Genomic DNA, 17,829 nt, shown 5'->3' with positions numbered 1-17,829 from the left:
CACAACTTGGAGAAATAAACCAAGTAATCAGACACAAGGGGCTAAAGACCAATAGATTTTGTAGCCACCCCCAGTGGGGGATCAATAAAGAGAAGTATATGAAATCATCAAGAGAGAAGTAAGCCAAGGGTGGAGCTTTGAGAGACACCCAAACTCAAGGAACCAAAACAAAAGGAGAGACTAGTGAAGGACAATTAAGCGTGAGCAAAGATGAAAGAAAAGCATCCGTAAAGAATAGTCACATGGAATCTCAGGGATTCTGGCTTTGAGGTAATAAAAGGAATATGAGACAGAGTCAGGAAATCTTGTTTCTTGTGATGGCTTTGCAACTCACTAGCTATGTGACATTAGGTAAATCCCTTAATCTCTCTATACCTCTGTTTCGACGGGCCAGATGACCTTCAAGGTTTGTTTCAACTATTCTATGATTCTTGGTTCTAAAAATACTCTCCATATGGATGTATGTTTATAATTTAATACATTCCACATGGATTATCTGTTCTTAATTTATTAGCATTCTACCCCTCACATCGATTAATACACTTAGTCCATATTAAGCAGATTTTTACAATGTGAAATTGGTTTTTCATTTGATTTATTCAGATAACAATACTGCATCACCCTGGACTAAACAATCTAATGCTAACAATGTTACTACATTAGTGAGTCTGCACAAATACCCTTAGAGAATATAACCTGCAAGTGCTGCAGTCTTGGTTTGCATGCTATTTAGGTGGAACGTTATGTATGCCCTGGTGCTGAAGCCCTGGTTTGTAAATCGATGCAAATCCAGTTACAGTCTCATGTTCCTCAGTCAGCAGCACAGCAGGTTACTGTTTCTCTACTTGTTAAGACAAGAGAGAGTGTGCCTCTGTGAAGAGTTCCCATGCTTAGGTAAAAAAAAAAAAAAAATGTTAGTGTCTGCTAGCTCGATAACATTTCCCCATTCTACCTCCTTTTAGCACAAAGAAACTTCCCAGAGGCAACCTGTCCCAGAAGAAACGTGGGTTTGAGGGGCTGGATCTTAGTTGTCAACACAGAGATTCACAAACCAACCGACTTTCCCAAATGTCAAGTATTCTATTTTCCTTAATGACAGTGGAAGAAGGAGGGAGTGTAAGAAAGGGATGTGAGTAAAGTGATCCATTGTGGCATTGATATAATCACTGAAGCTTCATGGGTAAAGTGAATGACTTCTGAAATCAAATGGAATGGAGACCAACATTATCTTGGGAGGCACTGTGGCACAGGGTAAAAAACACTGACTTTGCTTTCAAAGAGCTCAGGTTCAATCCTGCCTCTGATATTTACCTGTGTGACTTTGAGAAAAACCTCTTAGCCTTCTGCTTCCTCATCTGTAAACTGAAACGTTTAGAATAGATGGTCTCTGAGATCACTTCCAGTTCTAGACCTAGGATCTTTAAAAAAAAAATTTTTAAAGAATCCTACATGTGGCTATAGTTTGGAAAATGCTCTGTTATTTGTTTATAGGATGTTTTTAAACAAAATCAGTTGAGATAATCAACAACAGGGAGCTCTATGACCATGGGATCTTGCCCAATGTTTTCCATGAAAGATGTAAGAATTTCCATGATTCAAGTCCAGTATTCTTTGTGTTTTTTTGGTTTTTTCCTTGTAATGACTTTCCCAAGACAACAGGTCCATGGAGAGCCTTGAACTTCCAGACTTTTGGTCTCTCTGAGGAAGAAAAGAAAGAAAGTAGGGAGAGAGGAGAAAAGGAGAAAGGAAGGAGAGAAGAAAAAAGGAAGGAGGGTGGGAGCAAGGATAAAGAGGAAAAAAAGGAAGGAAGAGAAAGAAGAAAGAAGACACAAAGAATTCTAGAACAAGGAATTATGGTAAAGTGAACTGGCTTCATGTCACAAATGGGCTTGTCTGCACAACCCTTTACCACAAGAGAGTAGGTCTTTTCTCCTAAGGAGTCTGGAAGTATGAAGAAAATCAGATGGGGATGATAAGCAATGGATTGCCTAGCCTCCACAGATGCCGGCTTCCACCATTATTAATTGGCTAGATCCTCAGGTATAAAGTCTTTTGAGAAAGTCTGTTTGCTCTGAACACTGTTGCTCATGGAGGGCAAGCTACCAGTAGAGATGGGGCAAAGACAAAGACATAGGAGAATCCCCCTGCTAGGGTGGTCCTCTCAGAAGCTCCCATCCATAAGGGAAAACTGTGTTTTCCAGTGGAAATAGAGAGAAAACGAGCTTCTCTCAAAGTGAAAAAGTAAGACTAGAAATGGTATGAACTGCTTTCAGTCCAGAAACCTTAGCTCCAGAAAGTGTCCAGGTCAACACAGCTGTTTTTAATACTGTTCATTCACTGCACAGTTAAGCTATAAACCTCTTAGGAAATTGCCTTCGACAAGGTCTTTTTTCCATAATGATTCAATGTTTTGCCTTTTACATACATGTGTACATACCCAAACACACACACAAAGTAAATCATTAGTCTTCATATACATATTGTAAGTCACTTCCAAGACAAATCCAGAGACTTCAGTGATAAATCTATCCTGACTAAAACATAATGCCAGGGATTATTTGACATCAGCCTGAGGGTGGAGTGTCTAACGTTTAATACGAAAGAGAAAAAAATAAACAAACTGAAAGCTGATGCAGGGTCAAACTTTCATTTAAGTGACTTGCACATCCTAATATTGACTTTATAAGTGAAACTGTTACCACAACAACTAGAAATTTGTGATTTGTGTTTACACTGAACATTAGACAGTGTCCCTTAGGTAACAGACAGCATTAAGCTAATGTTAGACATTCGTTGTAACTTCAGAGCAGTATACTTAAGGTCAGAAAACCAAATTGCTCCATATATTACCACACTGCTCCAAAGGCCCATGGGCCACCATGGCTGATGTTAGCAAGGCAAAGCTGGAATTCACTGCTTTTTAGTTATAAATATCAAGGCTTCTGCCCCAACCACCGAGGTCCTTTTGCTTCTCACCACGCCCAAGGTAGCAGGAAGAGAAAGAAACTGTCTTCCGTCTTCCCTTTTCTCTCTCCCTCCTTCTTTCTGTCTTTCTTCCTCCCCTCTCTCCTTCCTCCCTCCTTCAGATACTTTCACACAGACTCACAGATTTGGAAGAGACCTCAGTGGCACAGCCTCAAAAAGAATATTTACTGCTACGTGCCCAACAAGTGACCATCTATCTAGCCTCTACTTAAAGGCTTCCAAAGATGAAGAACTCACTAGCTCACCAGGCATCCCATTGAGAAGTTTGCCTTGGCATCCTCAGACTCTTGACATTTACTAGATGTGACCTTGGGTAAGTCACTTACCCCCAATTGCCTTGCCTTCCCCCCTCCAAAAAAGAAAGAAGTTTGTATTGCCATCAAGCCTAAGCATGTCTCTCTGCAACTTCCCCAGTTCCTCCTGGTTCCTCTTTGGAACCAATAGGAATGAGTCTAATCCCATTTCCATGTATACCCCTTCTGATATTTGAACACAACGATCAGAGTCTCCCTGAAATTTCCCTCAGCAGTCAATCAGCAAATAGTTATCAAGTACCTACACTGTGCTAACTAGGAATACAAAGAAAGGCAAAGTAGTCTGCCCCAATGGAGATCATATCCTAAAGAGGGATATGGAATATAAACACACACTTCTATGTGTACATATATGTATGTATATACACACATACATATGGTATATGTATATATACATATACAATGTATAACAGATATAGTATATATGTATATGTATATACATATCATGTATATATATATATGTGCATGTGTGTGTATATATGTATGTATTATATGTGCATGTGGGGGTGGAGAGACAGACACAGGGAAAGAGAGAAAGAGAGAGAATAAGAGGGAGGCAAACTTAGAGGGAAAGTACATGCTGGGGGGGGGGGGCAGACAAAGGGACTGGGAAAGGTCTCCTACCAATGGTGGGATTTAAGCTAAAGCTTAAAGGAAGCCAGGGAGTCCAGGAGGAGAGGTGAGAAGAGAGAGCATTCCAGGTATGAGCTATAACGAAAAGACAGAGTTGGATGATAAAATGTCATGTGTAAGCAACAGCAAGAAGGTCAATGTTAATAGATTGTAGAATATGTGGAAAGGAAAAAAAGAATAATTAGACTGAAAAATTGGGAAGGAGTCAGGGATTTTAGCTGCCAAACACAGGATTTTACATTTAGTTGTGGAAGGCCACTGGAGTATATTAGGCATAATCAGACATGTGCTTAAGGAAGACTGCTTTGGCAGCTGCGTGAACAGTTGATTAGAGGTGGGAAGACTTGAGGGAGGGAGACCAATCAGAGGGCTACTGTGTTAGTCCAGGTTGAGGTGATGAAGACTTGCACTAAGACGGCATCTGTGTGAGTAGAGAAAATGGGACATATAGGAGAGATGCTGTGAAGGCAAAATGAAGAGGACTTGACAATAGATCAGTTAGGTAGGGTGAATGTGAGTTGAAGATGTTGGGGAAGTCACTAAGGAAAAAGGGAAGGTTTGGAGGGAAAGATAATGGGTTGATTTGAACATGTTGAGCTTGACATGCCAATAGGCCATTCATCTGGAGATGTCCAAAAGGCATTTGGTGATGCCTAGAGTTCTGGAGAGAGGTTAAGGCTGAGTATAAATGTAAGAATCATGAGCACAGAGATGATCATTGAGCCCATGAGAGCCAATGAGATCATCAAGCGAAACAGTAAACAGCAAGAAGGTTCAGGATATAGTTTGGGGGCAAATATGGTTAACGGGGATGATCTGGAAGAAGATCCAGCCAAGGCAGGAGTAGTGAGACCAGGCAGACATACTCAGTTCCTTGAACTCATTCTCATTTGGCAGGATCTAGAGCCCTTTATGTTTACTCTGTTTGAACTCTTGCCAATTTATCAGTACCCTTTCTAAACTCTAGTACCCAGAAGTGAACATAATACTCTATAAAATCTCATGGAGGCAAAGTAGTGTCACCTCATTATTTCTGGAAAGTATGACTCTCTCACTGTAATCCAGTCTCATTAGCTTTTTTCACTGCCATATCACAAGGTTGGCTTAAGTTGAGCTTTCTGTCCTCTAAAATTTCTAGACCTTTTTCCAAATTGTTGTTTGATACACAATCTTGGGAGTTTTTGGTGATAAATTCCCTGCTCATTATCATCCCTCTCATTACATCAGAAGTTGGAACTTGTTTTCATATCCTGAAACATTCAGAAGAGATGTTTCTATGTGAGATAGCGTGACATGTGAAACGACTAACAGCTGTATTTGACTCGAAGCCAATTCAAAGATGGATTTCAAATAGAGAAGTACCCAGGGCAATTGACAAGTTGTGCTTTAATTTCTATGTACCAGGCTCTGATCTTTCTAGGCCAAAAATGCTGTTAGCAATCTGTCAACTGAAGCCAAATATTGGATCTTGGAATTCTGTTGGAGAATTCTACTTTTGAAAGCCATGGCAGATCTTTATACAATAAAAAAAACAGATCCAGGATGTCTGGGAGTCAAGATGGTGGAGTAAGAAGCAAATCCCCATAATTCTTCCATATTCACCTCCAATCATAAAATAGTGCCCCAAAACAAATCCTGGAAGAGCAAAACCCACAAAATGATGGGGTGAAATAATCTTTTAGCCCAAGAAACCTGAAAGATTGGTAAGAAAGGTCTCACTTGAATAAAAGGGGAATACAATCCAGGACAGAAAGCATCCCAGCAAGCCAGCAGTCAGCCCCACCTCAGCAAACCATCAGGAGAGCCAGAGTTCTAGTGCCATCCAGCAGGCAAACACCAACACCAGAACCCACCAATACCAGCAACCCCCACATTCCTCAGCATAGCCAAAGGAACAGGTAGATTCCAGTTCCAAGAACTGCCACATGTGCTGATATAGCCTGGAGCAAACAGATAGCTACCAGCTGCTAGACTTCATGTACTTCAGTATAGCCCTGAGCAAACAGATAGACACCAATCCTAGGGGTGCCTGAGCAAACAGGCAACCTCCAGTGGCCAGACCTCACATGCTTCAGTGCAGCCCTGGAAATGCAGAAACATCCCACTGGCCTCAGCACACACCAGATACCAGCACTAGGACCCCAGTTTAGCACCAGGTAAACTGCCACACCCCTACAACTTCCAACAGGGCTAGCCATCTTCCACCACACCTCAGCACAGTACCAGACACAAGCATCCCTGGGGGCCTGAGGACAAGATCAGTGCAGCACCAGGTAAAAAGTCATGAAACTTCCAAGATGGCATGCCAGAGGAATGGTGAATACAGAGTCTCTCTCAGAGACAGCATGCCTCACTAAGTGTATCTCTCCCAGTGATAATCAGAGGTTACATCAGAAGCAGAAATGCAAATGTAAGCTCATTTTCTATAAAACTGAAGCCTGTGAGTTCCAAAAATAATTTGACTCATGAAATTTTCTGGCTATGAATTAATGTGCCTTTTTAGGGGAAAATTGGGGGGAAATGATTCATTAAAGTGGTATGATCTTGGGTAAGTCACTTTCCTTCTCTGTCACCTACAAAATGAAGGGAAGTGACTATATAATCAAGAGCTTCATGAGATATAAAATTCTCCAGCTCATTTTCTACAAGGGTCCTAGTTAGTGTTTACATAAGAGCCTAATCATAATACTTTAATTTCTCAAAATACTCTAAATGGAAATAATGTTAATTTCCTTCTACCTTAGAAGGTTTTCTTTAAGGGAGTTACTGTTTGTTGAAGGTAGTGTCATCACCAAGTCTTAAGAAGGGCTAAAATACTTGCCCCTGAGGCATTTGCTCAAAGTCCCTGGCATGGTTCCAGTCAGTCTCCATCTGAAATACACTTGACCAGAGATTTTCAAGATGTGAGTGGTTTCTGAAACTGGTTGACACAGTAGCACTAGGAGGCAGCTAACGTGGCTCAGTGGATAGAATGCTGGGCCTGGAGTCAGGAAAAACTGAATTCAAATTCGGTCTCAAACATTTACTAGGTATGTGACCCTGGGTATGTCACTTACCCTCTGTCTGTCTTAATCCACTGGAGAACGAAATGACAAAACTATTCCAGATAACTAAGGAAGCTCAAAGCCTTACACCGACTGATCTCTAGAGTAAAATGGAGAGGTGGTAGACAAGAGAACAAGTTGGTCCCTGCCTCACTGAGACCCTTTATAGAAAATCTGTGTTCAAATCTTGCCTCAGACTCTTATTAGATGTGTAACCCTGGACAAGTCACATAACTTTTCCCTAGTTTCATCTGTTAAATGGGCAGGTTAAACTCCATGACTCCAGAGGTCCCTTCCATCTCTAAATCTTTGCTCCCATGCTCCTAATGTACAAAATATAAAATAGGAAGTGATTATTCACATGACCAAACAAGCCCTCCCTTAAAGATCTCTTAGTGCATTTAAATTTTTGTTTACAGACTATTAACTACTTGGCAGAGGTGGTGAGGAAACAGAGTGGCAGCCAAATGGAAATTAGTCAGAAATGAAGATAAAGCAACTCAGACATTATCATGAAATCAGGATCCCAGTACTGAATACACTTGGTAAGTGTTAAAAGAGCTAAATAAATGCTACTTGTCATTACTATTGTTGTTACAGAGTAGCATCAAAAAAAAAGACTTGGGATCAAATTCTGTCCCTGACACGTATTAATTATAAGGCCAAGGATAACCCAGTTTCCTAGTTCCCAGTTCCTGGTATTAAACTCAAATAGAAACAGATCCCTGGGGCTGCACATTGATTTAGAAATCTACTACTAACATTATTATCAATGTTGTATTTTATTTTTAAATATTTTGTTAAATATTTCCCAATCTAGTTCAGGCAATATCAGGTATGTTTTTGGCCTCATGTGTGACACCTCTGCCCCAGACAGCTCTCTCTAGGACTAGAAGTTACTGTCAATCTGTGCTGGTGAAGGGAATTTCCACATTGGGAGTTCTCTGCATTGATTAAATCACATGTCTGAACTTTGCCCTTCAAATTGAAGCTATTATTTTAGAAAAGTAGAATTTGAATGACCAAAAACTAGATTTAATACAAACTTTTAGGAACGGGTTCCTAGGGTAGATTGTGGAAATTGAGTGGCACAGTAGCACTAGGGCAGCTTAGGAGGCTTAGTGGATTGAGCCTAGAGTCAGGAAGACTTAAGTTCAAATCTGACCTCAGACACTTACTGGCTATGTGACCCTGGGCAAGTCACTTAACCACTGTTTGCTTTAATTTATTGGAGAAGGAAATGGTAAACCACTCCAGTATCTTTGCAAAGAAAACAAGGACCATGGACAGTATGGTCCACAGGGTCATGAAGAGTTGGGCATGATTAAACAACTAAACATAGTCATAAAGTGAAAGAACTCTTGCTATCAAGACAGTCACTTCCTGTGTGACCTTGGATAAGTCAATTAACTTTTCTGGTCCTCTGTTTTCTCTTCTGTAAAATGAAGAGGTTCAACTAAAATGACCTCTGAGGTCATTCTCCTCATCATATGAATCAAATTTCTAATAGGCGTTTCCTTATCTTATCAAGTACACTTACCATAACACCCCTACCAGAAGACTTTATCTTCCCCAGATCTCTAGGGAATTAATATCTCCCCCAACTTGCTAACCTAAATCCAAATTCAGACTCCTTTGAGTGTTTTCAATTTTTGGTCTACCTCGTACTTAGGGAACTGGTCTCTGGAGTCAGGGACAAGATTCCTGGCTAAAAGTCAGCCTGCTCCTTCCCAAGGGTGTAGCATGACAAATTAAAAACTTCAGAGGGCTGAAAACTACCCAGCTCCTTCATTCCATTAATCTGGCCGTTAAACAGAGAGCATCCTGCTGATGTTGCCAGATGCAACACTCCCCAGTCCTAATGGCATAGAACATTAGTGGCAGACTCAGCAACTGATCAATCTATCTCCCCCACAACTCAGAACAGCTGCATGGGGACAGATTAACCAAGCAGAAGATAATGACCTATGTAATTGATACTGGATGGGGGGCAGAGACAAAAGAGTCAGGGGCAGCATGCAAAGGGGAAAGGCCTTTGATGGTAGTGTTCTGATGATGTCTGGGATGGGGAAAAGGCAAGTCCAAGTTTATCTTTCAGTAGGTAGTATCTAAAAAGATATACACAAATGTGAGTGTATGCATACACACCTACTCACTACTCTGAAGCTGCAGATCTGGAATCGGATGGGCTAGCATAATCTTAAAAACAAGAGAGTATTTGGAAAAGAAGGCGTAAGTCTTTCCAGAATTTAAAAAATACCATGTCAAAGTCAGTCGGAGGCATCTGTTAGCACAGTATAGTGGAAAACACACTGGCTCTGGAAAGAAGGGATGTGGATTTTAATTTTGTCTCTACTATCTATATGACTTTGGATAAGTTACTTAATTACCCTCAATCTCAGTTTCCCCATCTGTATACAGGTCCAGGGAGTTGGACTAGATCAAGAATTTTAACCTAGAATTCATGAATGTATTTTTAAATATTTTGATAACTGTATTTAAATATAATTGGCTTTCTTTGTAACCTTATGTATTTTACTTTACACATTTAAAAATCATGTTCTGAACCTATCCTATAGGTTTCACTAGACAGCCAAAACGAGTCCATGCACCAAAAAGGTTAAGAACCACTGCACTAGACAGTTTCTGAAGTTCCTTCCAGCTCTAAATTTATAATCCCACAAATACTCACTAATCGTATGTACATAGCAATGGCCACCCCTTACTGCCAGCAATCTAGTGTGCACCCTACCTCCCCTCTGTAGCTCTCCTCTAGCTGGACTATAGGAAGTGACACTGGTGCCCCTTTACTCCCACACAGCTTGCTAAAGCCTAGTTACAAAGGCAACAGGGGCTGCATTCCAGTCCCAAAAGGGTTTCTTCTTTGGTTTAGACATAGCAGATTGGTTCCAGGGATTGTAAACAAGGAAACACAGAATGCACAAGAGACAAAACCCCCCAAAGAACTACAGCTAGACAAGAATGATGGATTGTTTTAAGACAATTAAAGCCACTTTTTTCCCAATCACTGTGTTCACTGATAAAGCAGAAAATTCAGAAAGTCCAGGTTATTTGAGAAATTACTATTTACTATCACTTAGGGGCCTCCTGGGCCACCTTAACTTCATTAGGCCTCAGCATAAGCTACCATTCATTGTTATTCATCTTTTTATATTTATGTCAGATCTCCCCTAACCACATCTTCAAATTTTTATTAATTTCTTGAGGCAAACAGGGTTAAGTGATTTGCCCAGGGTCACACAGCTAATAAGTGTCTGAGGCCAGATTTGAACTCAGGTTTTCCAACTCTAGGCCCAAGGCTGGCCCAACTACATTTGTTTAAAACTTTTGTCCAACACCTAATACAGAGCCCTATAGAGGGCTCTCAATTAATTCGTTGTTTGATGATGATAACAATGAGATTAATAGCTAAAATTTATATAGTGCTTTTAAGGTTCTCTTGTTTTTTAGTCATTTTCAGTCATGGCTCACTCTTTGTGAACCTATTTGGGGTTTCCTTGGCAGAGACACTGTAATGGTTTGCCATTCCTTCTCCAGCTCATTTTACAGAGGAGGAAACCGAGGCAAACAGGATTAAGTGACTTTCCCAGGGTCACATAGCTAATAAGTGTCTGAGGCCAAATTTGAATTTAGGTCTTCCCGACTCCAGGCCCAACGCTCTAACCATTAGGCTACCTAGGGGCAACTTTTGAACTTTATTTACATTTTCATCAGCTAGTTTGCCTCAGCTCCTCATCTGCAAAAATGAGCTGGAGAAGGAAATGGCAAACCACTCCAGTATCTGTGCCAAAGAAGCCCAGATGGGACCACAAAGAGTCAGACATGACTGAAACGACTAAATTAGAACACATTATCACACTTAACCCTGTAATGCAGATGTTATTATTATCACCGCCAATTTATAGACAATAAAACTGAGACTTAGATTGAGTGAGTTGATCAGAGTTGCCCAGCTACTAAGTGTCAAGCCCAGATTGTAAGTCAAGATGACATGTGGGAAGAAGTCAGGTGTAAGGTGGAGAAACACGACATTGAACTCTATTTCTTCATTAACTTTGCTTCCACTTAACTTCACTTGTTAACACCATAAGAAATCACTACCCTTCTTTAGAAAGATACCGATTCTCTCCTTATCACAGGTATAGGTATTATCTGCCAGCTCCCTTTGTTTCAGTACAGAACAAGGACCAAATGAGAAGTCTCAAAGTCTAGAACTCCCCTTGGGCTGAGACAAACTGATGGGGCATGGAATTAGTGAGTGTGGGCACATTGTTCACTTCTTGAGAAGCCAGTGGAGTGTGAGAGAATTCAATTCAATTCAACAAACATTGGTTGGAAGGAATTAAATGTTTTAAGTGCACTGGAGGTTGACGTACCTTGGGGCAGCAATCAGAGACTAGCTAGAGGGTTATCAGTGAATCAGAAAATAACGATAAAAAAAAAAAAACCCTTATCACACCCAAGCTAATGCCTACTATTCTTTACAGACTCTTCTTTCCAGCTCATCACTGAACCAGATATGCTATGACTCATCCCATAAGTGCAGGTGATGTATGTTTACATGGTAATAGGGGAGAGGGGTAAGGAAGTACATAAATAATTAAGGCAGGCAAATAATCTAAAATCCTCTTTTTATCTGACCAAGAGCTTCAGCTTCCTCACTAATTGCATGTGAGTACTGGTTCCTTTTATTTTCCTTTCAGAGGCTCCGATGGAGGAGCTACCAAGAGTAGAATGTTAAAGGGGATGAGAGAAAAGCAAAGAAAAGGTGAATGGTAAAGGACTCTGGATTAGACAATCCAGAATTAAGGGGGAGGGGGACTATCCATGAGTATCATGGAAAGGGAGATTAGATAGATTGGATGAGTAGACCTAAAAAAAAAATTAAGGGTTGACAGTTCGTGTATTTTCATAATTAAATTTTTTCAGCAGAGAATGGGGACCAGTTTCTACCATACTGGAAGACCACTCTCATAGGATTTAGAAACAGGCATATTCCATTTGAGGGATTAAATATAATAGTCTTTGCCACTTCTTGGGTTTTCATTTCCTCTCATTTTTCCCCCTTACCCTTTGGAAAGAGCACTGGGCCCAGAGCATGGGTGGGGAACTTGCAGCCTCAAGGCCACATATGGCGCTCTAGGTCCTCAAATGTCACCCTTTAACTGAATCCAAATTTCACAGAACAAATCTCCTTATTAAAAGGATTTGCTCTGTAAAACTTGGACTCAGTCAAAAGGCCACATCCAAGACCTAGAAGATGGCCTCAAGGCCTGAGGTTCCTACCTCTAACCTAGAGTCAGGAAGACCTGAGTTCAAATCTGACCTCTGACACTTACTAGCTGTGTAAATCAAATCACTTAACTTGTTTGCCTAACTTCCTCCAAGGATATATGAGGATGATAACAACATTTACCTTGCAGGACTGTTGTGAGGATAGAATGAGATAATATTTAATAAGTATTTATTCCTTTCCTTTCTTCCTATCAAAGCCAAGAAAACAGAACATATCAAAGACACCTTCCCCATCAAAGTCAGGGGGAAGGAATAGTAACAAAGAAAGAGAAAAAGGTACTGGCATATAAAGAAAGTTCCTATGTAGCCTCAAGAAACAATTCCACGGGAGCCACCCTCCACTGGGAAATTTCCCTTCCATCTTGAGTCTTCATTATGGTTAGCAAAGAATCCATGGAGAAGGGCCACAGGTGACAGATTTCTGGTATGTCACTCTTGTTTTCTGAGGACCAGGGATAAGCTTGTTTTCCAATGAAGTTACCATCTCTCCTCTTCATTTCTACCACTATTCCATTTTTAAGTAGAGGTTAGGAGAAAGGGTAAAGCTAGTAAGAAATAGTCCTCTTCTTCCCACTCTGCTCACCCCTCAACACACACATATGCACGCACGCACGCACACGCGCACACACACACATGCACACACCCACCCCTTAGAATAAATACAGAGGTAAGGAATGAGCCAAGACAATACATATAAAAAGGAACTGACCTGGGTCTCCAGGCTGGTGAAGGGACTAGGTGGTGGCTCCTAAAAGGGAGAAAACAACAAACATAAACATTAGAATAATAAAATAAAACTTTAACCTACAATAAACCATAAAACAATATTTAATCTCCTTGAAAACCTAATAGCCTTTACTACTTCTCTGAGTTTTCATTTCCTCTCATTTTTTCTTTCTCCCCACACTCCAAAACAGAGATATTATAGATGCATCAAATGTCATAAATGCCCCCAAATATCTGCAAATGAAGCAAGACTTTCCTTTCAGAAGGTACCACCCTCACAGATGTGCTGTATAAGATCAAGTAAATAGGTGACCTGCCTGCAGTCCCTTTAAATTAGAAAAGAGAAAAAATGAGAGGAGTTCTTTGGATAATGCCAAGTGGGTCTGAGTCCCTGGGTACCACAGAAGATAGCACTAGGATCCTGATTGGAAACTGAATGAAACAAAGACAGAATCCAGCTACCATCAAGTCCTTGTTCTAGTTAAAGGAAAACTAAATGCTTTGTCTTTTATTTGAATTATTGTTTCCATGGGCTAAGGCTAAGGCTAGAGAAGGCAAGGGTGATCTTCCCCCTTCCCTACACCTCCCCTAAATGCACAAAAGCCAATTGACTGGAAAAGCTTGGTGGTAAATCCCAGGGTCATTAAACATTACCTATTTTCTGAAGCACAAGATGGAAAGAAAGGATCTGATGCTTTACAACAATAAGGTGACAAGCTGAGATTCCCAAGGAAGGCATTCAATTGTACATGTAAGGCACACTCATGTTTGTGTCTGCACCAACGCCAGAGAGCTCATCCCTAGCTTCACCCAGCGCAGGGTAAGAAATAAAGACCTAAGTCTAAAGATAACTGGGCATCAAGGGCCAAACATGATTGAGATTTTCTTTTCTCTGTAAGACCCTTAAATGCTACCCATCGCCTGGACTGCACAAGGCCACTGGTCTAGTTCATAAACAAGAAGGAACTGGAATGAAATTAGCACACCCGAACTCCTACCCTGAAAAACAAGACCTTACATTGAATAATTATGGCTTGGTAACATCATTTTCCTAGCCCTGCTTCCAATGAACAAAAGATGGATCAAAGGACAATTTGCAGGCTAGTGGATCCAAACCTTCTTTTCAAGGGTGATTCGCCTCGTTAAGAATAGGTACCTACTAAGTTACAGAGGAAAGCACAACTTTTAGTTTTCAGATTAGTAACCTTTAGCTGTGAGTGCTTTCCCCTCCAAATTTTACACACACACACACACACACACACACACACACACACACACACACACACACACACACACACACATTGCATTACTATTACAGTACAATAGTACAGCATATTTACAACTTGTTCAGCCATTCCCCAATTGATGACCATGTGGGTCCTTTTCCCATTTGTATGATCTTTTTAGGATGTAGCCCTAAAAGTGATATTGCTGGGTGAAACTGGCATGTACAGTTTTATAGTCCTTTGAGCATAGTTCCAAATTCCTCTCCAGAATGGTTGGATCAGCTCACAGTTCCACCAACAAGGAATTAGTGTTCCAACTTTCCCACATCTTCTCCAATATTTATCATTTTCCTGTTTTGTCATATTAGCCAATCTGAGAGGCGTGATGTGGTAAGGGAGAGGACATTTATTAAGCACTAACTATATGCCAGGCAATGCTCTAAGCACTAGGGATCCAAATAAGCAAGCAATATAACCCTTGCCCTCAAGAGGCTTACAATTTTAGTGGAGGAAGACAATATAAAAACAAGTGCTTGAAAGAAGGGGAGATACAGGCTGTGTCAATGGTAAAAAGATGGCAGCAAAGTGGTAAAAAAGTCTGATTTCTCACAAGATAAGAGTAGGAGACTGGGAGGCAGAGTTCTGGTGGTAGGGAGATAAGGATGATGGCTTAAAAGCAGAAGACAGTGTATAGAGATGGTCCCAAAGTGATCTGGAGGTCTAATTCTTGACAAGAAGAAGCAAGAGCTCACCTATCAGAGTCAAGAGATTTTACCCAATCCTTATTACAGGGCACCTGTCATCTAGGTACATGTTGCTTCCCCCAATAGAATATAAGCTCCTCGAGGGCAGGTGCTTAACACCATGCCTAGCGTACAATAGGCATATAATGCATGGTATTGAAATGAGTGGAAGATAATGCTTCCTTCTTAATTTTCATTTCACCCCAGACATCCTCATGTCAAAGAACAATTTGCAGCCTAGTTGGTCCAAACAGACATCCTGATCATTATGAGGCATCAGCTTCCTGTGGGCTGACTTCCTTGAGAAACTATAGGTAAGGACTTTTCAACTGTGTTGAAATAGTTTAGTCTTTTTCCCAGATACAATGCCAAGGACTGTCGTTTTACTTTTTCCATTCAGAAATCAGAACTCCTACCAGCTCTTGGTCAGGGGTCCAAAGCTCATTAAAGAGCTTCTGAAGAGCAAAGGACAAAATGATCTATTTAGCTTGTTAATTAAATGGTCAGGAGAAAGATAATATCCTTGCAAGCAGTCATATCATTAGCACTTGGGATTAACTTTCCAACAAAATCTTTCCCTGCACACCCTCTGTAAGTACAAAGAACACTACTAAAAGCCTCAGCCCCACAGGTCCAGGTATTCCTGCAGGGTCTCACTTTCTACAACATCCTGCTTAATTAGAAAACCTAATGAAGTAGAACCAGGTCAATGCTGCTGTCTATTTAATCCATCATGTCTGTCTATATTAGAAGTCTTCAGTTTACAGTACAGCAAATTCTTATCTGTCAAATTAGAAGCCCTCAGAGACCAAAGGAAAGTTTTTAGTACCTAGAGATGCTGCCATCAATTGCCAGTCACTCTCTACCAAATGCCAGCCTAGCACATGTGCCAGGAACCATTAAAACAGTTTGGAACAAGAGCAAGCTCCTCTCCACCATCTCTCATGATGACTCACAACGGTGAAACACAAAAGGGGAAATAGTGCTTTACACACACATACAAATGGTAACAGTAGACAAGTCTGGCTGATATTCAAAAGCTGGTCCCTATGACACAGAAAAGTCATTTCAGCCACAAGATGGAGACACAAAGAGGATCACAGGATTAGAGCTGAGAGGTCACCTAGTCAACCCTGTATTTTATAGCTGACAAAAATGAAACTTATAGTGGTGAAATGATTTGTCCAAGATTGTACAGGTGATAATAATAATGACTGGCATTCATATTAATCATATTAATCTTTCTGGTTTACAAAGTGAATTGCACCCATTATCTCATTTAATTGTCATGGCAGCACTGAGAGGGAGGCAGTAGAAATATTAATCTCATATTACCAATGAGGAAACCATTGAACAGAAAGATTAAATTACTTGTCCAAGGTCACACAGTCAGTAGCAGAAGCTGAACCCAAGTCTCAGTAAATCAATATTATCTTGTTCACTTGCTGTAGACACATTCCCGATGTGCTGGAGTACAGTAAGAGATTATTGTTCTCTCCATGGCTGACCTGTCAAGACCTCAGTCTGTCTATGACTTGGATCTGAGCCCTCATGGCCAGACTACTCTAACTTTGGCAAAATTTCAGGCCTACAGAATACAGTGGCTGCTCCTGCACATTACCATGGTTACCTGAACAACCACTGGCCAGTCTGCAGGGGCAAAAGGACAAGTTAAGCTACTGGAGTTGAAATGCTTTTGCCTTGCTCTTTCTTCCAAGTGAAAATACAGTCATAGCATGGACCTAATAACATTTCTATCACAGAAAAAAATAACAAAGAATGACGTAAGATCAAACTTAAAAACCATACTGTCCTTTGCTTCTTAGTATCTAATTCTTGAAAAAAGGAAGTGGTCCCAAGAAATAGTGATTAGGGCATGCCAAGGCTAAAAGCAAAGTATTGCCTAACGTACAAAACAAGGAAGATTGCATTAAAAAATGGGGGAAAAAATCAATACATACTTACTGAGTGCACTGTGACAGGAGAAGGATACAATAAGTACAAAGTAGTCTGTTTACACTTTTATGACCAAAGCTAATTGTTGAAAATAGGAGGCTGTCTCTGGGTTACAGGGGTTGAGGAAATGAAAAATGACAGTATTTTGCAACCTTTGTTTTACAAGGCAGGAAGGTAGATATTAAATATTTTCCTTCAAGAGTACCTCACTATAAAGGCAATAGACCTTATTTAACCCAATAAATTTTTGTAAGGAAACTATGTAGAGAAGCACAATAAATGTGTTGTATCTTTTATTTTTAATTATATTTCATTTTTTCCTAATACATTAAAACTATGTCTGTTTTTGCTGGGAAAAAAAGCATGACTTTACATTTCCCCTTGCTTTTAAGCAGTCACTTTAGGCAACAGTTTTACTACAAATATGATGAAATCTTGACCCAAACCTTCTGAACATGGTTTGCATGTCAAATGTAACTGATTACCTTTGCAATTTGGGGTAAGCCATTGCATTTTTCCAAGGCTCAGTTTCCTCACCTATAAAATAAGGTGGTTGGAATTAAGATCTCTCGCAGGTCTGAATCCTATGCAATGAGAATCTAACACAAAATTTTCTCTAATTCTGAATCCACAGGTTAGGAATGGAAAGGACCTCAAAAATCACTATGTTCATCTCTTTCCTTTCTCACATAGGAAACAGAGACCATGAGTGGGGAAGTGATTTAACCAAGGTCACAGAGTAAGGAATTGGCAGAATTAGAACTCAGGTCTCCTATTTCTAAATCATCTTAGTTATATAATTTTATACTTCTATAGCTTTCACTATATCAACTTCTCTTTCTACCACACTGTCCTTCAAAGCTGAAAGGAATTCTTTCCTCATCTG

At 40.3% G+C, this 17,829-nt stretch overlaps 1 protein-coding gene across 1 annotated transcript in view; it reads right to left on the bottom strand.

The window, feature by feature from the left end:
- The window catches only part of XYLT1 (xylosyltransferase 1), a 422,682-nt gene that overhangs the window by 292,933 nt on the left and 111,920 nt on the right, over positions 1 to 17,829 (bottom strand). The window contains exon 2 of the mRNA XM_072598097.1: positions 13,002 to 13,040. Within this exon, the coding sequence (XP_072454198.1) occupies positions 13,002 to 13,040 (39 nt within the window). The remainder of the gene's footprint in view (positions 1 to 13,001; positions 13,041 to 17,829) is intronic.

Source organism: Notamacropus eugenii, chromosome 3 (assembly GCF_028372415.1).
Source record: "Notamacropus eugenii isolate mMacEug1 chromosome 3, mMacEug1.pri_v2, whole genome shotgun sequence".
Lineage (NCBI taxonomy): Eukaryota > Metazoa > Chordata > Mammalia > Diprotodontia > Macropodidae > Notamacropus > Notamacropus eugenii.
The sequence above is the reverse complement of the archived record's forward strand: the minus strand, read 5'-3'. Positions and strand labels throughout refer to the sequence as shown.